Here is a 22,632-nt window from a genome sequence, read left to right as displayed (position 1 = left end):
ATTGCACTGGCAGGTGGATAGATGAGAGCATGGCATAGCATGACATGTGCACAGCACTGTTGGTGATGGACACCTTAATTTCTGTAAATTCTGCCTGTGCAGAGACACTCTCCACTTCCAGACCTCACTGACAGCCATTCTAACACTATGTTAGACAATTTCCTATTCTGTAGTTCAGAGTTTTACATGGTCCAGCTGAAACTGCAATGTGGCAATCAAAGTGGTGTGCTCACTGTAGTTGCGCACAACACAAAGCTACCTCTAATGCTGCCCCTAGGAAAGCTACCATGGCTGCCCCTAGGATTAAAGCACACTTTAGTTCCTTCACCTTAGGCTACTGAGAAAGTCAGATTTCATCAACAGTCACTCATTAGTAAAACTAATGATCCGAGGCTCAACAACATGCTTTCTGCTTTCTGGAAGCTCTACCCAATTTTGTGCCTTTGCCAGTCAACTGTTTCTCTGAAATACTGCTTTCAAACCCCACATATATTTTCAAGAGGCAAAAGTGATGCGTGCTATTTTGCAGCTATTTCAAACTCTTAGACAAGTGCTACTTATTTTCATTTTATGCCTATCTGCAACACTCTTTTAGTTCTCACTCATTTCTCTGTAGGCAGTCATTTGTCACCTCTATTGCATCATTTTGAAACTGCAGATCTCTCTAGGCACTGGACTGTGTTTGGTGAAAGCAATAAAGACTCCAATTACCTATACGTTTCCCTGCTGAAGGTGAACTTTTGAACTACAAACACAGAGTAAATTTTCTGCACTTTACTTTACAGAAGCAACTACAGGCCAATTTCATTTCTCAGCCATACTTCAGCTCATTGGTATCATTCCAGAATAACAAAAACATGGAGGAATTGTTCAGAAATTGTTAGCATTATAACACACATTCAAGTACATGCCTAAAACTTTAGATGAATAGAACATATTATGGAGTAGGTATGACTAAAATTATTCCTTTTGCTTAAATTGTTTACAGCATTTGTAAGATTTACTGTAAAAATTTGATACTTTAAAGAAAAGCAGTATCAATATTTAATTTAATTTAATTTTGTTTTCTTTAATCAGGCTATCAAAACTTCTGATAAAAATCTTCTTTGCTTTATTTATCTTTCCTATACGTGGATTTATAGTTGGTCCAGCTTTCAAGAAAGGTATACATATTCTCTCAAAATGAAAGTAGAATTTAGAATTTACCTTATTTGCAAGAAAAAGTAAGCACTTGATAAAAATATGACAGTCCTACTCTCAGAGAGTAATTTAATTACTTAGTAAGAATCATGCAGTCTGATGGATGAAGTTGAGAAAGTTGTTGCCAATAAGAAAAGTGACTAAATAATATTCCTTTAATTAAAATTAATCTGTAGTTAAATCTTGCAGTGCAATACAGAACAGTATATTCATGATTTCCTAGGAAAATGAATAATATTGCTCCATATCTGAGATATGTCTTAGATACAATGGGACTTCCCATATCTGACACAACATATGACACTAGGAAGAGAGGAAGAAATTTAATGAATGTGTGAAAACCTTATGCTCACTCCAAACAAATGTAAAAAAGAAATATTTTTATTTCCATTCATTGGAATGATATTTTTGATTTCATAAGGTTGCACTAAGTGCAGTTTCATATTCACCACTGGTTCAGTTTTCAATTGCCTAACAAAAAGGGAGACAACATAGGCTAGGGCAATAGGTAGTAGAATTATCTGGGAAGTACTGCTTGCAACAGTCAGCATTATTTTTGTAGTATTCTTGTCACAAATAAGCCTGCTGAAGGTTAACCTACACAAATGAGCCAATCTGCCTCCACCTGACTGTAATTCTATGTCTCATTAAAACCAATGGGACTGAGTTGATTTTCATTATCTGAGGCTGGTCCACTGTCTTACTACTACAGCAAATTGGTTATTTAACAGAGCACTGAGATTTAGATGTCCATAGCTGCACTCATTAATTCTAGCTCAAAGTAATTTGCTAAGACCTAAGGTTTGTGGGAAAAATGAAATTATGTGCTCCTTCTTATAATATACTTCTACAGTTTGCATGATAAATATCAGTAAGAAAATCTTGTCTCAATTTCACTGCAAGTTTTAATCTCACTAAAAGATTTTCAGCAATAAGTTTTGCACAGGTTGTTTTTCTGAATGAAAGCAGAAAATTAAAGGCTGCAGATCAATTAACATCGCTGTTATTTGTTGCTCATTCATTTGCTATTTATTTGTAAATGAATACTTTTTTGCATTCATATATTCTGTTAATGAAACTCCAGCATCATTTCTGTTTTAAAGTTTGCAGCTCTCTACTGATGCCTTGAGATAGTAGTTTTAACTGATTATTGTTTATAGTATGCTAGAAAAACATTAAATTAGTAGGCTCTTATTTTCTTTTTCCCCTTTCTCTTCATGAAAATAGAAACAACTAGGTAAGTTATGCTCTCTTTTACAATCATCTCGCATAGTACTGTTAGAATGTACCAGCTAAAATAAAAGAAATAGACAAATCTCAAAATGTGGTTTACTTATTCAAATGTGTAGAACTGAATAAGCCTATGACAACCGAAGAACTACAAAGAGAGAGTTTACATAAACAGGCAATTATCTTCTGCTGTATATGCTCCATGAGTGCCATTGATAATGATCTGTTTCCTGGCACTGACCTTTAATGCTTCTTAAAGGTACTGTTTCATAGGAAGAAAAATGCATGTATAAGTTTCATTACAATCACATGTCTTTCCATGTGTTAAAGAATGGAGCTTCTGAATGCACACTGTGTTTTTATATTTTAAACAAACAGATGCCTGTATTCCGACTCTTAGTAAAGACCACTGGTAGCTCTCAGAGAACTGATGTTTGACTGTAGGCCTGATGGCATGGGGTGAGGCAGAATCAGTAACTCAGGTTTCATCAAGCACAAATAGAACTGGCTGAATTTTTATAACCTTGTCCAGTAGACTAGGGTACTACCACAGCTAAACATATGTGTCTGCACAGAGATCTGTTCTCAGCATCAAGAACTGATATTTAAAATAAAAGAGAATTGTGCAAGGTATATGGAAACATATAGCATATTAAATAACTTTCTTTTTGGGTCTTTTAGTCCACACAGGCAATTATTGAGTTGGTGTTCACACATTGACTTTTCCTCATTACCTTGCTTTTGTGGACAAGCCCTTTCTGAACTGAGCCACAGAAACACAGATGTGCATTTGGGTAATCTCCAAGGTCAAATAATTCCAGGCACAGTAGGGGAGCAGGAGTCTTTAAACACAATATATCTCAAAGGGCAAGAACATCAAAATAAAGATTATAAAAAGGACTGCATTCCACCAAACAGTGCAGCAAGATTTCCAACAGGATGTCCAGGGGAACATCCATTGGCAAAGAGGGTTTATGATCCTCAGCAGTGCGCCTCTGTCGTAAAGCATTCATAGGTGTTTTCTGTGCAAGAGGTTTACAAAATATCTAAATCATGTACACCATTATGAGGGGAAGTTTTATGATGCCAGAAAACCCCAGTCAGTACATCTGTTTGCTCTGTTTTACTGGGGCTTTGTCTAAGGAGCAGCATTTATCCCTTTAAAGCTTATTATGAATTTGCTGTATTTGCTAAATATTCATGGTGAAAACCTGTATACTTCTTCTTTGAACTTTAAGTTCTTTTCAGATAAAATCTCAAGAGGTTTTTTACCAGCTCTGGTTTACCTTCTAACGTGAAAACAGTGAATTTGTGTCACATGTATCCCAATAGACATGTTCAAAGAGACAAGGTTTAAGCTTGGAAAGAAGCAGGATAAGCTAGTAAAGAAGAAAATGTAGGCTAAAATGGAGAATGAAGTGGAAGTCAGAATAGAAAAGAGGTTCATTTGAGGACTAGGAAATATTACTGTCTGCAAATGGAGAATGAATTACAGAGACAGAGAAGTGTACTAAAAATCTAGGTCCTACCCTGAAGCAAGTATGTTGAGTTATACAAGGCACAGAGGGCAAGGTTCACTGCTCTGGTGCATGGCTGGTTGGCAAGAATAAAAATACCACAAAAACTGTTTCTTTTTTCTGCCAGAATTGGGTGCATTCTCACATTATGACTTGCATATAGGGAAGCAGAAAAAGCAGGTAATCCATTTCCTGCTTGATGCCAATTATAGTCTGATTGAACATTTTCCCAGAAAACTTGTTAATGTTTTGTCTTGATGCCAGTTAAGATGTTTCTTGACATATCTTCACCCTATTTGACATATCCTCACCTCACTGACATCCATTCTTATTGAAAGCTAAGAAAGAGAGCAATCACTTGAATAAGGCCATTTTTGCACAGCAGAAATCATCTTTGCAGTGATTAAAGAAGCATTTTTTTTTATTTAAGAGACTTGTCAATTTCTTTGTTTGATTTCCCTTCATAGCACCTGCTCAAAACTTAGTATTTAATGAAATTTGAATATGATAGTTATATTTTTATTTTAGTATAAAATAAATTATTAAACTAAAGTTTTAAGTTTAAAAATTGGAGTCTTTAATTTTATAAATAACATTTCTTAATTACTTACTTCAGCCTGATCTTGAAAATACCATCTTAAGAACTTTAACTAAGTGTCTATTAAAAGTGATTTGCCCCACTGTTCTTTGTCTGCTTTCAAATGAGCCTTTCTTTGCATGTAATTTAAAAAAAACAACAAACAAAAACCAACTTCACATTTGTTCTGTTTTGAATTCAAGTATTTGTCTCTGACCTTTGCTAAAACTTGTAAAATCACAAGGAGATAAGCATGAAAGAAATCATGTGCTGTTCAAGTACTTAAAGTCCAGAGAAATGCACTGAAGTAGAAAGGGGATTAAGAGAGGAAGGAGAGTGAGGCCAAGCCATTCTGTGTTGGTACAAGAAGGATTAGCAGGCAGACTGAACCAGGAGAGAAATTAGCCGTGCTTATTTCAGGTTAGACAGTCATAGGACGTGCAGAGATAGAACAAGATCTCAGCAGTGGAGAGGTACCACGAAGAGAAAACAGGTACAATGCATGAGCAAGTATAGCTTTATTTTATGTTGGAGCTGGCACTGGAGAACAGCAAGAAAACTGAGGGAGAACAAGATATACTAGTTAAATGCAGAAAAGGCATGAACCGGGGGAGGGAAGGAGGGGGCGGGAAAAAAAAAGTTTCAGAAAACTGGTGCCTTAGGTTTTAGAACTTTGCGGCAGTGAAGCAAATGTGTCTGGCAAGTGTAAAATGTGAATGAACATTTTGGACGAATTTAAAAATTAATGAGCAAATATAGATCTACTTATTTGCTATCTTTCATGCAGATAATGAGAAGAACATTAGTGTCTGTGGTCACAGTTGTCTGCCTTTTCAGATAAGAGTGTAGAGTTAGAAGGAATTTTCTGGGATGAAACAGGTAGCCCAGAAATTTGTATCACTTGTTTTTATTGTGCTTTCTCTCTCGCTTCCTCTCTCTCTACGTAAAGGGAACTGGGTGTTCCATCACAGGAGGGCAGATCAGTGTGTGTGGACAGCCAGCTCTGGGAGCAAGCCGGCTCTGCCTGACCCGCTGTCATGCGGATCCCCACGCTGCTCCACCTTTCCCTGCCACTGCTTCTGACCATGTTGGGCCAAGCTGGAGCTCAGTTCCCCCGGCAGTGCGCAACTGTTGAGTCCCTGAGGAGCGGCATGTGTTGCCCAGACTACTTCCCTGTGTTCGGGCCCGGCACCGACCGGTGCGGCGTGTCCACGGGCCGGGGCCGGTGCGTGCCGGTGACGGTCGACTCGCGGCCCCACGGCCCGCAGTACATCCACGACGGGCGGGATGACCGCGAGCAGTGGCCCATCCGCTTCTTCAACCAAACCTGCCGCTGCAATGGGAACTTCTCCGGGTACAACTGCGGGTCCTGCCGGCCTGGCTGGACCGGACCCACCTGCAGCCAACAGATCAGCATAGGTAAGACCATCAGGAATATGACATGGAAATTGCTCTTTGTCAGTTTAGAAGCTCTTGCTTCTAAATGGACCTAGTGGATTTGTTCTCTTTAAGGTACAAAATGTCTATTATATTTATTTAGCATTTTAGTATGTTGCTAAAGTGGTTAAAGCAGGTGCTAGAGGAGCTGTTCAGCATGTGTATAAATTACTTATACTTACTATCCATTAAAAGGAAGAAAAGAAACTTCCAGCCAACGCATCAAAGACCATTAAAGAACAGACCCATCAATATTGGAAAAAAAAGTTACTATTTGGATTTAGGTGTAAAACAATGTATATAGGCACGCACATGTGTTTGTGAGTGTGTTTGGGAATAATATGTACCTCAATAGGTTCAATACCTTTGACTATTTTAGCTGCTCTTTTTATTCAAAGTCCCTTAAAAATTCTAAACTATATACCTGGTCTGGTATATTTTTACTGTCCTGCTGCTCTCAATATCTTCAAAAACATTAGCCACGACTGTGGACAGCTCAAAGGAATCTGTCCAGGGTGTGGTAAGCCCTTCTTCAGTTCTCCAGTTTCAGTTAAGTCTAGCATATCACTAAAGAGTTAATTTTTTTAAAAAAATTGTTATGAAATCCTTGCAGGTCTGGAAATATATTGAATATTATAGGGAAATTTAAAAAGACAAACAGGCCTGGGGACACATCCTTGTTCTCATCTGAAAACCATCTGAATGGACAACAGTTCAATCCTTATTTTTAAATTTATACACTTTTAACTTCAACGATGTTACTGAAATCCTGTAAAATCCATAATTCCCTCCAAAATGAGCAATAGGTTCTGTTGATATGTTAAACAAGAGCTCTCTAGCACAAATATGCAGTGTTTATTTCTGCAGAAACAGAAATCAGCACTGACTTTTTCACCAGATAAGGGAACATTCCATGGATGTAAGAGCATGTCCAAGAAAGGGTTAACAAACGACCACTTACCAAATCAAAATTTTAACAACAATTCCTTAATAATAACTTATTGATAGCTACGGGAAAAATCTTTGAATTTTTTTTTTCCTATTCTTTGAGCTTCAAGAACTAAGCTAGAAAGCAGAAAGTATTACTTGTGAATTGGGCATGCTAAGCCAGATTGCACTCTCTGAAATTCTGACCTATTCGATTTTGCAATGATAACAACTCTGAAGAATAATCAAGAGATAAATGTTACACACAAAGTTGATGTAAAACTAGAGACAGGCAAATAGAAGTTTTAGGTAATTTTCTAGAATATACAACAGCACATTTTACTTTTCTCACATTAAATCCTTTACAATGCATTAAAACACCAAATAAACCAGATACATCATGCACGATAACATGAATTTAAAAAGTGTAATTTAGTTTCCTCTTATGCTCTAGGTTTCCATGTTGAGGTCACCTCTTTTGCCCATTCACAGATCCATTGGCCCCATCTGCTCAGATTTTAGAAATAAGTACTGGAATACTGTCAGTACATCCATACTAAATTGCTATAAAATGCAGTTTGGTGTCTTTATATCTTCTCAGTTCATGACTAACTCTAATAATAGCCACAATTTTTTGTTGTGGTTCAAGCATATACTTTAGGAATGAAAATGTAAGATGCCTATGTAAATCAAAATTAGATGGACAATTAGAGTTCTCCACTTGAAACACTACAAAAACACCACAAATCAATCAACCAAACCACCAACCAACCAACTAACCAACCAAAAAACCAGCAAAACTAAAAACCCATCACTTCAGTGATGAGGTTCCGTCCATGTCAGTTCAGTTCTGCAAAACAAAAAAATATATTTCAGGATACCCTGTCCTTGGATGAAATTCATGTTTCAGGAAAGACTTTATTTAAATTTCTAAGAAGCTTAATTATCCCTCTCCGAATATTTTTTTTTAGTGAAACATAATTCACTTTTATTCTTCATATAGATTCATGTTGAAGATCTGTTGCTTCTTCAACATAATTGATCAATATAAACATAATTGATCATTAATTTGGACAATGAGATATGGATTTTTACAGTATTTTTTATAATGACAATAAGTAAATATTGAAAAACAATTGTGAGGACTTCTATCTTTATCTTAGTCTAAATTTAGTCAAAGATTTTCCCAGACCAGGTAAAAGAAGGACTAAGGTGATCTGAACTCAGCTCTTCTTGCTAAAACACTGCTATTTCAACAAGTCAGTTATCCTCCTTGTTTCACTCTCTATGTGTGGACAATGGCATTTTTTCCTTATTTTGAGATGCACTGCTAAAAAGGACTAATATGTGGTAATTGTTAATAATGTCAGGTTAAAGAGATAAAATAAGAGAGAATCTCAGATTAAATAATACTGTACTGTGTAAAATTCAGAATAATTCACTGGTGAATCTGCCATTTTTCCTACAAAGCTTCAAGAATAAAAAAATAATTCTTCATTAAATTGCCAAACAGAGGGTTTCTGATTATTATAAATTGGTTTATAGTCTTTATTTCCTGTAAAGTACTACCACAGGAAACTTAAATATATTGGATGAAGTTCTGAAAGGTTTGCATGACAAAGTATAGTCTTAGTCTTTTGTCTAGCGAGATGGAAAGATAATCTATAACAGTACTCTTAAAAGTATTAAAATTGCAAGGATTGGAGCTCTATTTTAATTTATTTCAGATTTTCTCAAAATAAGTAACATTATCTATTTATGCTCAGTGAGTTTCCCCAACAAAAAAAAGGTGAATACTTGAAGAAAAAGGGACTTACCCAGAATTGTTAGGAACACAATAAACAAGTTCTCTGAGATCAGGCTTCAGCGTCTATTACTTTGGTAACTTGCTTCTTCTGTATTATCACAGTCAGAAGGAATCTTTTGGATCTAAGTGCAGAAGAAAGGAATCGCTTTGTGAATGCCTTACACCAAGCCAAGGTGACAGTCCATCCTGACATCGTTATTGCCACACGAAGACGTGAAGAAATCTTTGGACCAGATGGCAACACACCTCAGTTCGAGAATATCTCCATTTATAACTACTTTGTGTGGTCCCATTATTATTCTGTCAGGAAGACTTTCCTTGGCGCAGGGCAGCAGAGTTTTGGAGGAGTTGATTTCTCTCATGAGGGACCAGCTTTTGTCACGTGGCATAGGTACCATCTATTGCAGCTTGAAAGAGACATGCAGGTAAAGTTCCTGTAATGTTTACTGGTATTCATGCTATGTTCTGTACAGTTAAAGAACTTCACTCCGTATTAAAATAGGCAAAAATGACAGCAGATTTCCCTACGTGTTGAAGTGATTCTGCTTCAATTTCAGTAACCCATTTGGTATACAAAATTTAATAGAATGCATTTAGGCTTCAGACTGTCATTTTTATAGAGATGTTTAAATACAATATTTTAATCACAGCAATAAAAAACCTAAAATTTCCATAAAAATCTCATGGAAAAAAAGATGTATTCTAGATATAAGACATTTTATTGCACCAACAAAGTTATTTTCAGTGGTGTTTTTAATCTCATGGCCATTATTCTTGAATAACATTAACTAAAGCAGCAGAAATTCTTAAGAAAGTGATAACAGAGATGGCTTAGGGATTCAGAATCACATTTAGTTTGTGTAACTGGTTAGAGAAATTAGTGTTTTGTTATACCCCATTCCATAAATCAATGACTCTCTTTTTTTCCCTTCTCTTATGTGGACCTATTCACAAAATGGGTATAGTATTTTATGAACCACCATCCTTCCTAAAAAAACAAGAATTAAGTTTTCAAGGTCAGGACTAAATAGTGTCTGAACTTACTTCAGTCTTTCCACTAGCTTTAATTGCTTTACATCAGGCTGAGGCACAAACTCCGTTCCAAGACATACATTTGTCATCAGTGGCATTTCTCTAAGTGAAAGCCCTGAGAAGTTCTATCTCTCTGTGATTTAATATATATTCCTATTTATGTCGTAGACTTGATCATTAGTCAAAGTAATTTTGCCTCATTAACTCCAGAACTGTCCAATTCTAACCCATACTTGAGCCAAACAATGCCAATTGGAAAAGCTGGTGCCCCTAGTCTTTATATTTCCTTCAGTTCCACACCTATTTATTATGTGAACTACAAACACTGTTTTCACTGACAGGCCATTAAAAATATTTGGAAAATGGGGTTTCAGCGTTAATTTATGTTTCTTACTTCTCACAATATGGTTTTGGGGCAGAGGTACTGTCTTATTAGTGGGGGAGATCCATGATTCAGTTCAGTAGTACAGCTATCTGCTCTGCTGAACAAAGGTATCAATGTGAAAAACTACCAAAAGCTTCTACATGAATTTTCCATAGAGGTCTTCTCTTCTATAAGGCAGGATTCTAACTTTTTACCAAGATGTATTTAGCTGTTATTTTAACATTCTTCTAGCAGTAAATATTATAGCTGCCTGTGCAAAACACATAGTAATACCATATTTATATGGATTAGAACATGCTACAGGACCCCACTTTTGGACTGCCCTACTGGAACTTTGCAACAGGACAAAACACATGTGATATCTGCTCAGATGACTTGATGGGAGCTAGAAGCAATTTTGATGTCTCTCTTATAAGCCAGAATTCAATCTTCTCTCAGTGGCGAGTGCTATGTGAAAATGTGGAGGATTATGAAACCTTGGGAACCATCTGTAACAGTAAGCATGAATGATGAAAGATCTCTTGAGAGAAAATTCTCTTAATAATAAATAAATATAATGCTTAACATTGCAGTTGCTTTTTCCAGCCAAAAGATCTTAAAGTGGTTTTTGAATATTCTTGATCCATGTTTAATCAGTCTGTTGAGATAATACATACTATCAGAAGCTTGTAGAAGAAGAATGATTAAATGCTTTGCCTTCCCTTCTTATGCAGTACTAATTCATCTCTTACACCATAAATAATTACATCTGGCAGTGTTATTTCTTAACCGAAGCTTAACATTTCTTCTGACTACTCCATTTATCACCTTCATGCCGTTCTGTTCCTAAAATGAAACATCCAACAAATCCCCATAATAACTACGTGCACCATGTTTTGAATGTGAGTAATACCACATTCTAACATACCTACCCAAATTAAAATAATTTTTAAAATACCAGTAAGTTTCTTCATATAAGCATCATCATGGAAATACGGGGCAAAAAATAAGAATCCCCCAATATCGGGTTAGTAATTTACATAATCTTTTTCCCAGCTACTCTATCAGGACATCCTCAATAATGTTGGCCTAGATTTCACCAGGAAATCACATGAAAGTCTGTAGAAAATTTTTCTAAATCACTTAGAGAACAACAAACTTCAGTAAGAAGCTTCTAGATGACTTTTTAAATCCTGGAACAGAGAATCCAGAACACAGGGCCCCATGAGCATTCTTTGCAAAACATAAGGAACTGACCAGTTCATTCAGTGAAAATATAATTTTTGAGGGATTTTTTTTGCCATGATTCAGTCATGAGAGCGATTCATTCTGTGGCCTACTGGTCCACCAACCTTGTTTTCTCTCTTCTTTCCATTTCCAGGTACTGAGGGTGGTCCCATCCGAAGGAATCCTGCTGGAAATGTAGCACGACCTATGGTGCAGCGTCTCCCAGAGCCTGAGGATGTTGCTCAGTGTTTGGAAGTTGGTGTATTTGACACTCCTCCTTTTTATTCCAATTCAACAGACAGTTTCCGTAACACAGTAGAAGGTAAACATGGCAAATAAAAAGACCTGGAACAACTCCAAATAAGTCAGGGAGCAGACTTGCCACTTTTTCCTGTTGGAAGTATGAGTTTTGAGACAGGCTGTTGGACAAGAAAAACGCATTGTTCTTAGCTTTAAGTATTAGCTCACTATTAAGCAGAAATAAACTCTATGTAAATTACTTTATAGCTATAGCTTATGTCTCTTAAAATACATAAAAGTCTCAAGAGTCTGCTGCTGGTATACTAAGTAAAAACTAACTTCAGGTCCTTGGCACATAATTAGTAAGTTGCCTTTGTTGAAAACACAGTCCTTGCCTGTGGATTGATGCTGCTGCATCCCTAAATGAAGGAAACAAGGGCTTCTAGCAGTTATTCCTGGATCTGAATTAAAACAAAGAAAAGAAATGAAAATAAATTGAAAGCTGTGGTAGTACTTAGGGCAATAGTATTGAAATGGTAATTGAGCTCTGGGTACAGGATTTACTGCTAGACATGCTAGCCCTACTCTCTAGGACATACAACTCTTGTTCTTCTGTAAGCTCTGCACATTTAAAACTAAACTCTCCAACACCAGAACACACGTACACACACACACACACACCCCCAACAGGAAAAAGAGCCTAAACATTTGATTTATATTGTTCAGACAGCATCCTAACAACTTCTTCTATACCTTAATAATCCAGAGCTTTTAACAGGAAAAATTACAAAGTTCAAATTGCTGCCTATCAATACCTAGGTGTCCAAACATGGCTTTAAAAAATTAACTGTATGTATCCCTCCCTGGAACAATAGTCCAAAGCTTGAACACAGGAGGAGTTTTCATGATGCTTCAGATCCTAACATTTGACTTGAGGATTACAAGGTTTTGGGCACAAGCAAAGCTACACTCTATCTTCACTGAAAAAATAAACAATATCAGAGCCTGTGAAGATTTCCAGTATGTGTTCCCAGTATGCATGGAAGTGATGTATGGAAACCTAACAGCTAGCTCATTAGAGTAAATGTCAAGATACATCTGCTTTAGTAAGCAGTTAAAAAACTCATGCAACTATGGTGAAAGATATTTAGGGCCTAAATATACACCTTAATTTTCATGCTATGTTGACCATTTTTGTGGTAGAACCCAGCAGCTTTGCAGTCCACATTCCAAGCATTCTTTCATAAAGCCTATTTTAATCTGAAAATTATGCATTCCAGGAATATTTCCCAAATGTCAGTAGGTAGAGAATTAGCTACCCATTTGTTTCAAGCAAAGCAACATAACAACATGAATGCATTTCAGAGAAAACAAAAAAGTATTAATCTGAGATTGCAGCTTCCAAACAAAATCTTCACTGTAATTTTTGTTTTCTTCTTTGTTTGCATATTCAGGGTACAGTGATCCTTCAGGAAAATATGACCCAGCAGTCCGAAGTCTTCATAACTTGGCTCATCTATTTTTGAATGGGACAGGAGGGCAAACTCATTTATCACCAAATGACCCCATTTTTGTCCTCCTGCACACATTTACTGATGCTCTTTTTGATGAGTGGCTGAGACGGCATTCTGCAGGTAAGATGTTCTCATGGACAGAAGCAGGATGGCTGGTTGTCAGTCTTTGTAGCCACAAAAACTCAATTCCTTCTTTTGGGACAGCAAGATGCCCCTAAATTTAGGAGGGAGGATTGGAATTTCAAGCGTTAGTATTGTTAACAAAGACAAAGTAGTAACAAGCAAGCTCTCCTCCTCACCCCATTGACATCCAATTGCAGACCACTCTCTTTGAAGGGACCTGGTCAGACACAGCAGCCACAATTCAAGAAAACAGTGTGTGGGAATACACTGCCTCCACAGAGCAAGGACATTGTAACCCCGGAATGATATTCCACTGTTGTGTGGAGTAAATAACTATTTTCTTCTTGTCAAAGGAAGGACAGGTGCCATACACATTCATTTTCACCACCTTTGTTATATACTACCAGCATTCAATAACCATCACCATATACTTCTAAAGGAAATAGCTACCATTTCTGCCCTTGCTTTTTTAATTCCAACAAGAACAGAAAAAGGTAATAGAGGAGAAAATTAAAAAGAGGGAGAAAGGAACAACAGAAGGAAGGATTTGAAAGGAATGAAAGAAAAAAAATAAAGAAGGAAGGAGACTTACATCAGTGGGCTAGGGAAAAACTCAGTCTAACTCTTGTGTCTATGCAACATGCAGCAACTGTATTCCTCCACACAATGCAGCAACTTTATTCTCCTAGGATAATCTATACTCCTCTTCCTTCTTCTACAGAAGGCAGCTGTTGCTGCACAACTGAGCCTTCTTTGTGCAGCTTCCACAACCTGCCTCATTGAATTTTCTCACATCAGCTCTCAGAGAGCAATTGTATCCCCTTGTGGTTCTTACATGATCTATCGCAAGGTTTGGCATCATCTTACCACAAAGTATTTTCTTTCTGTTATGTTTTAAGTTTTGTTGTTGCTGTTGTTGCTGGTTTGATTTGGTTTGGTTTGGGGATTTTCTGTTTTGTTTTGATTTTTATTTCAGCTGACTTCCTTCTGATTTAGCATAATGTTGCAAAAAAAAAAATCTACTGGAATTTATATCAACTGTCCTCCTGTTCATCACTGCTACAATCAGGCAAAGCAGGAATGTAGAAAAAAGTCTTTGACATATTTCTCCTTTTCCAAGTGAGAAGAAACAAAAAGCCCAACACAGGCAAAATTTTTAAAAATTTACTGGTGATTTCTGTTCAAAACCAGAGATAACACTAGTGGCCTTGGTTTTGGACAGCATAGAGACTCTTACTTTATATCTGCCACACCAGGAAACAAATCCTTCTGGAACAACTGAAAAAGAATTCTAGGGTACTCAAAACCCTGAGTTGGAAAAAAAATGAAGTAGTGCAACTTATTTTGAATTTATTTACAGAAGTGTGATTTGACTTTCAAATATAGATATCTCAACATACCCACTGGAGAATGCCCCTATTGGACATAATCGACAGTACAACATGGTGCCATTCTGGCCTCCAGTAACCAATAATGAAATGTTTGTTACTGCACCAGAAAACCTGGGATACAGCTATGAAGTCGAGTGGCCAGGTAAACTGTGCAGCCTAGATACTTCCTCTCCCTTTTTTCCTTCATATCTTTGTCTCTTGAAATTTATTCAAATTTCACCAACAATATTCGCTGCCTTTGTAAAGTCCGTTGTCTCCTTTCCTACCTTACTTTCCAGATGTTTGCTTAGGATTTGGTATAACTACTGGTCAGAGACTGTTCCACCGTGAAGTTCCCAGTACCCACCCTAATTTTAGGAGAAGTTCTCATTTGGATCTTAACCTTGCAGAATGTCCTCATTCCTATGTCAAATAGATTCGTTAACTCACTGGAGAGAATACAAATCCTCGCAAACAAGGTGGCAGAAGAAAGGTGCAGAACCGATTATAGGCTGGGGCAAGATAGACTAAATCTTCTCATATTTTTGAACAAGAATTATCAAACAAAATTTGAATTACTTCTACTCCCCAACTCAGTGAATAATGACAAATGCTGAGTTCCAGTCTGAACTTCAGGTATTCATCCATATTATTTGACTTTCTTTTAATATCTTATCCTTTTGTTTTCCCTCTTTTAGGTCGGGCTCTCCGTGTCACAGAGATGATAACTATTGCAATAGTGACTGCACTGGTTCTTGTTGCAATTATCTTTGCTGCTGCGGCATGTATCGTACGTGTCAAGAAAAATAAAGATGACTTGCATCAGCCACTTCTGACTGACCAGTATCAGCACTACTCAGATGATTATGATGGCATACCAACACCAAGCCAGTCTGTTGTTTGAAGAGATGGCACTTTTTTGCATCTGACTGAAACTGGGGATCTTTTTGCTTTATTTCATAAATGGTGGTCATCCACCTGCTTTAAAATAAAGAGCATAAACTGTCAGCTGTCTCAGTATGTTTCCTTCAGGTTTCACTTCCACTTTCATCACACCTAGGTGTCAATAAGTCCTCTTTGCAATGCTAATTCCATGTTGATTATAATAGAAGCTTTCAAGGGTCACTTGCAAGCCTTTCCCATGCATATGTCTGTAAAATTTGCCAAGCATTAGTTTACTTACCAACAGCCAATGTCATCCGACTTCATCTAACTTTTATACCCAGAATTCTTTTATGAGGTACTTTTGTGAAAAGGTCAAGTCTAGAACATGACAGAAGGAGAATACGAAATACAAGTAAGCACCTTGGCTAGATGAGTAGAATGTGTTTCAAAACAGTCATCATGCCAGACAGAAAGTGACAATGGAATTCTGAGAACAAGGGTATATTTGAAATATAACTTTATTCACAAAATATAGTTATGAACCAATAGCTGCTTTTAAGTGGATCTGTGAAAAGATATTCATCGTCAAAGCCACTCCAGTATTTGGCAACTTCAAACAGGTGTTCAAATACAGCTGCCTGCAAGAACATCCAGTAGAAAGGACAGATGGCAAAAGCCTTAGCTTAATTTTTATTTCTTTTTTTGACACTCGCTCCCTTCCTCTCTCCCACTATCCCCCCTGCAGAGCATTCTCCCCAGCAATGAAAGACCTTGCTTCAGTTGTCTCATGCTGGAATTTAAACCCACTCTTGTACTTTGAAAGAAAGCCCTAGGCATTAAGCTGTAGAAGAGACTTGGGAAAATAGCCTTAAGCAGTGGTTGTTGAATTAATTCAACACAAGTCAACAGGAGAGCAACAAACTGACACCTGCCTTTACAGCCTGAGGTTCGGCTTGAGGAATCTGGCTTCAAGCCTCACCTCCTCTCTCTCATCCTAACTGGATACCAATAAATCATCAGATTGTCTTCCTGTGATGTATTATTGAATCTAATTTAGGAGTCGCTAACTGACAACAGGGGTGTTCCTGGTTTCAGGCTATTGAATGCACTCAACTTTAACTGAATGTTACATCACGATGTCCTTTGCCTCTCTTCTGTCTAAGCCCAGCTTCACAGAAATGGCAAGTGACTCAGACTGAGCCCCTTCAGTCTGAGGCAGCCCTTCTGGACATAAGTTACTAGGTAGAAGTAGGAGTCACATGCCATGCTGACCTCAGGGGTTTCAGTGGGTACCAGGTGTGCTCAAGGCACACACACTTAGTTGCAAGGAGATACACTGAGAATGATGCAAACAAGTAGACAAGTACTCTTGGCTAGGCAAGTAGAAGATGGGTTATCAACTCAACCCACTTTACCAAGCATGAGTTGTGGAGAGCAACAAAAATTTACACATATAACTGATAATGAGAAAGAAAAAATCCACCTCTAGTACCCATGGCACAGTTAATTAGAAACAGGAAATTTTTGTTGTACTCTTGTGCTCTAACCTACAGTCTAGCCACTAAGTATTTCACATATGCAAACAACAGCTTATGTTCCAACATAAATACCTTTTCCTGCCTTCTTTCTTGTACTGACTAGCAACTTGAAAAGTCATCTACTTTACTGATTTCAGTGGATTAAAGTAGGGTGATGAAATTGGATTCGGGTCAGGAGACCTGGTTTTTATTCTTAGCTGTTACTGACCTGATGAATGTTCTTAGCTTGCACATTTTTACCTCTGTGACTCATTTGACTAATTTATAATCTGAGAAAAAATAGAGTTTCCTTTCTGAAGTGCTTGTACTTCAATGGGTAAAAAAGCCATACAGAAGCTTGACAGGAGAAGGAAAATGTCAAGGCAAAATCAGATTTTGAGAAGAGGATGTTAGCCATTAAAGCTGTTCAGTCCTTAAAGTAAAAGCAAACACTCATGCTTTGAAGAGGGCACAAGTCTTGAGGGTCAGAGATTAAGACAACTGCCTGCTAGTTACAGCTGACACATCTAAATGAAAAAAGCAAAGTCAACTTTCAAGGCTGAGATAAAACAAAAGGGACAGTACGCCCAGGAATTAGAGAAGGAAGAAAAGGGGAGAACTGTGCGCTTGACCCATCCTTGCTAATAGCCTCATAAGTTCTTCCTTTGGTCACTATTTGCAGTAACTTGAACTATGTCTGGGTGTGGAGAAGTTCCTGCCATTCATTGAAGCTGCCCGGTTTTTGTTCCTGAACAAATATGATGGGGAAAAAATAGCTTGGATTTGAAATCTGAGATGGCCAGCATACGAAAAAATTAAGAAAAAACCCCATAAAAAACAGAAAATAGATTGCGTCATAATTGTAGACTTTAGCTTTTCATATGAGGACAAAACAAGTAGGAAAGGTCAGAAGAAGGGAGGAATGGAAAATGTGGGAAAAAAATAACTTAGAAGTCCTAGGTGCAGCAATTATGAAACACATGATGTCACTGTCCCCATGACTTTTCCTCTTTGTTGTTCTCCTGAAGGTTTATACATAAAAGGGTTTTATAAAGCAAGTGTAAAGTGTACCTGGAAATGGTGTACCTGGAAATGATGAGGACGATGAGAGCTAAGTTCAGCTGAACTGATGACCATGCCAAAAGGAACCATGATATAAATAGCAAAAAGTTGGCACCATTAAGGAAAAAGTGCTAGGAGTCCCAGATTTGGATACAAGTGCAGTTCTTCAAAGACTTGTCAGGCAGGAACTCTCACACAAATTAGAATGGTGAAATTTATATAAAATTTGGAGATTACTGAATAAGAACTGATAATGACACTAAGGGGAAAAAAACCCAGAGATGTAATTGCTGATAGATCCTCTTTCCACAAAAAATTTTATGTCTTATTATATACCATATTAATATTCTTTTTACTTATATTGAAGTGACTGTATCACAAAACAAAAGCACAAAAAGCAGTCAAACATACAAACAATTTAGACCTCTTAGACATTCCCTACAACGGGGATATTAATGAATTTTGCATTAATTTTCCCTTCTTAGCTTCTAAGTTTGGTTTTCAAAATTTATTTCTCTTACAGAAAAAAAAATTAGTAGATTAATAAGTTCATCTGTAAGGTGTCCGAATAATTTTATCAGGTCACCTGGCATAGTGTGCAATTGGGAGTAGAAGTATATTGTGAGGGATGGAAAGTAAAAATGTTCTGTGCAATTACCAACTTATTAAATAAAACTCAACAGCAGACAGTCTTTAAAACAAAGGATGGAAATACAATTTGGATCTAACATGACAGATTTATCAAAGTTAGACAATACTAGCCAGCTTAATACCTTTCTGAGGTAAGATAAACCAAAGATTTTATTTAGGAATTATATTGACTTTGAGAGCTTCATAAAATGCCATGCGCTAAAGCCTGAAAAATTAGGAATTGAAAGAGGAAGTGTGTGGACTGGGAAGAGAATTAGTGAGTGGAGAGGTAGTGATGTATTACTGAAAGATGTACCAGGGCTACAGGGCTGGTTCCTGTAGCAGAATTATGAAGATTGAATCAGCCTCATTAGGTCTTTCCAGAGAAATTTGATGCACAAAAATGCACTACATGGATGGTCATCCGCTTTAGGACAGTACTGGAAGAGAACACACAGAGGCACAATGATAACCTGCAAAATACTTTGTGAACTTTAAATTTGAAGAAAGATGAGAGGGAGCAAAACAGCACAGCAATGATATCTCCTCTCTTTCCCTAGATTCCAGTAAGAAGAATTTCTATTCCACATCCAAACTTCTCCAGGAAGGACTGCAAGTATTGCAAACAAGCTTGCAACAGCAAACTCAATGCCACCAAAGTGATACTTGAGTGAAAACAGCAAAGGGAGTTGGCCCTAAGATAGAGCATTGTTCATTCAATAAATACACTATATATCCTGAAAGTTTAAAAGATTCTGTGAGCTTCCCACAATAAAGGCAACATCTGGGGCAAAAAATTTCCTTACACACTGGTATTTCTACATGAAAGAAAAGACTTTCAAAGGCAGATTAAAGAATTTAGTGGAAGTTGCTAGGTGATTAGGCTGTCCAGTTAACTTCCTCCTAATGGTGGGTAGTAAAATAATAACTTGTAAAAACTTGCTTTGGGCACAAAGCTGAACTACTTTTTTAACTTAGAGAAACATTTCCAGAACTCTCACCTCATCTATGTGTGGGAGGCTTAAGCAACCCTTATTAATAATAGCTTTATTTACAGATAATTAGAGTGAACCCCAAAACAAGATTTATTGCCAAAGTTTATTCTGATTGCCACTTGAATATTTTTAGTGTTCAAAACATGTCTACCAGCTAAATATTTGACTATCAAAAGAATAATCTGGCAAGGGAGCCTGAGTAAAACTGAGATGTTTGTATTCAAAATGTTAATTTGAAACAAAATGTATGGATCTCTTCTATAGAAACTAAATTTTAACTCAATATCTCATTTAACCTCCAGTTCAGAATGAAAGTGCTGGCCTTAGCAAATGCTTTGTCCAGGTAAAGTGAAAGAGAAATCACTTTCATAATATTTGCTTCTTGGTGCTCACTGGAGAGAATTAAATGAGCACAATTTCAACAAAAATAAACCTTGAATTGATTTCTGTGTAGATTATTAAACATAGAACATATTTGCATTGTTTTGTGTCATCCTCCCAAATCCACCCTTAATACCCAGAGTATGTTTAGGTAAGGCATTTCCAATTACAATTATGTGCATCTCTGTTCCCTCTCCATCCCTCATCTGCTGGGGGCAAAGGACGGGATCTGAACAGTAATTTTACAGTATGCTAAATTTTCATGCACATAGAAAATGACTCCAAGACCTTTGGCCATCAGCCAAGAATGGATTCAGATTTTATAATTCATAACAGCTCTTTGAGAAATAAGACTGGTATCTTGCTAAATCCATGCCCCTGGTTCAGTACAAGAGGGACCCATGGTTCTTGCTTGAAGCTAAAAAATCTGCAAAGGAAGACATAAGCAATGCTGTAGAATCTACCAGCCTTAATTTGAGGCTGACCTGGGGATAGGATGACTGCCTAAGAGAATTTTTAAGTTGACCATTCAACCTGTCTGTTTACCACTGATGTTAAGTTTTATTTTGCTTCAGTTCAGAAAGTTTCAGAGAAAACTACTGATACAGATAAAAGACCTTATGTTGAAGAGAATTTCTCCAAATAAAAAAACCTTGAGGGAGAGGAGAGAAGATTGATAAAGTGTTTGTATCCAAACTGAAAGTTATCTTGTAGCTGAAATGGACTCAGGGCATTAAGCCTGTAGTTTGCAGGAAGACAATATTTCTCTCTAGAACAGATAATATACTACAAAAAAACCCCTCAAAAACTCTAAACCAGAAAACCCTTCAAACCATAGCATGGCATCCAAGGCCTCCAAGTGGAATTTTATGTTATTGTAACACCTTATACAAATAAACATATAGGACTACTTCTCAGTATGAGCAGCATAGTAAATACAAATAATGAAGTAAAACTAAATAGCATTGGCTGATTGAACAATTATGTCTATAATCAAAAGTATTTTTTAATTTAAATGGGGGAAAATATCACCCTTGCTAACATTTACTAAGAAACTGCATTTAATATGACCACAAAGCATATGTGTTGTATAAAATAAGGTGAATTTTACTTCCCTTTTCTAGTAGTGGAGATTTGGGGTCAGAGAAAAGAGTACTTCATACTTCAGCTTCCCACACACAGAAAATGTGTATTCTGTTCAAAATTATCCCAAAATTATTTCTGACTCAGAGGACAATAGTCATAAATGTTAATTGTGGCTCTCATCCTTCAAGTGTTAGTGAAGTGACAGGAAAAATAAAACTATTTTCCTGGCTATGGAAAATAACATAAGGCAAAATGACAGACAATGAAGGATAATGACATGGAAAGCAGAGTTCAAACACTGTTCTTCGTAATCAACCAATAGTGGATATCTGGAAAGAATTCTGTAAATCTTAACATCTCAGGGTCATGTCCCGTATTAGCCTCAGGGGTTGTATTTTCTATGATTCTATAATTTTACATCCCATAGAGAAGGAGTCTTAGCTTTGACATTTGCTTGAGCCATGTAAGGCTGCAGGGGCTTCCTAGGCCTGACTGTTTTGTGACCAGTGGTTCACCTGCTTTTACTGGTTTTTTTTTTATTTTTATTATAAAGCTTTACTGCTTTTACTGAAAAGATCCCTTTTGTTCTGCCTCATCTCTCAGCCTTTATCCAGGTGCAGCTCAGCAGCACTGAAGCTAATGGGTCAGGCAACAGGAACAGCAAGGGTTTGCTTTTCAAACCTGTCCCCAGCCTGCACATCGGAAATCTGCACAAAGTTACTGGTCATGAGAGTAATGGAGAGATGGACAGGTAAGGAGAACTCCCTAAACAAGGGAGAGAGCAAGACAGTAACTACTTCTGGGGAGAAATTTCCTTCAGGCAGAAATTTATCTTTGTGCATGATGTCGGTTCACAATCTGTATCTTCAAAGGACTTGGGATAGATGGCACCCTGCCTTACTGAAAGCAGGCCCTCTGAATGTGGATGAACTTCACCTATTTGGGAGAAAACTTTGTCTTCTGAAAAAAACATTTTCATCCAAAGTTTTGACTTGAAAATTTCCATCCAAAGCACAACACTAAATGTTTTGCCAACCAATGAAAAAATGTAGGGAAAAAACAAACCCCAAAAAACCCAAAAATAATAAAAAAGAAAAAAAAAGGAAAAAAGAAAAAAAATACTATTAAGAAAGCTTAGCTTGAGGAATGGGAAGCCACAAAGAGAAATGAGAAAACCTAAATGAGCATTGCTTGTTTTAATCAAGTTTATGGATTATGTTTAAAAAAGGATGAATGAGTACTCTGTTGAGGAAATATTTGCCTGTATTTAAACAGCTATGGGTTTTTTTCCCTCTTACATGTACCTTTCTGTTGAAGTAGCTCTTGCAATATCATTCTAGCACAGCCTTCTTTTCAAGATAGCAAATAATCCTGTTTAGTGTTTCATATCCATGTGTTTTATGCAAAAAATAATGTGCTTTGCCTTCCATTAAATTTCTCAAAAGATACAAATCCAAACTGAAAACCAGTTCTTCTTCTCCCCCCTTTTTGCAGGCAGTAACCTCTCCTAC

At 37.0% G+C, this 22,632-nt stretch overlaps 1 protein-coding gene across 1 annotated transcript; it reads left to right on the top strand.

Annotated features, from left to right (window-relative positions):
* The first annotated feature begins 5,561 nt into the window (after positions 1–5,561).
* Positions 5,562–15,469, top strand: TYRP1 (tyrosinase related protein 1). The gene is made up of 7 exons (XM_054286551.1): positions 5,562–5,943; positions 8,798–9,120; positions 10,404–10,608; positions 11,473–11,640; positions 13,013–13,192; positions 14,582–14,728; positions 15,264–15,469. The coding sequence occupies exons 1-7, from the start codon at positions 5,562–5,564 to the stop codon at positions 15,467–15,469; spliced, it is 1,611 nt and encodes a 536-aa protein (XP_054142526.1).
* Positions 15,470–22,632: the final 7,163 nt, after the last annotated feature.

This window comes from Melozone crissalis, unplaced genomic scaffold (assembly GCF_028551555.1).
Source record: "Melozone crissalis strain CALT ecotype California unplaced genomic scaffold, PUWL_Pcris_2 ptg000005l_1, whole genome shotgun sequence".
NCBI lineage: Eukaryota > Metazoa > Chordata > Aves > Passeriformes > Passerellidae > Melozone > Melozone crissalis.
The sequence above is the reverse complement of the archived record's forward strand: the minus strand, read 5'-3'. Positions and strand labels throughout refer to the sequence as shown.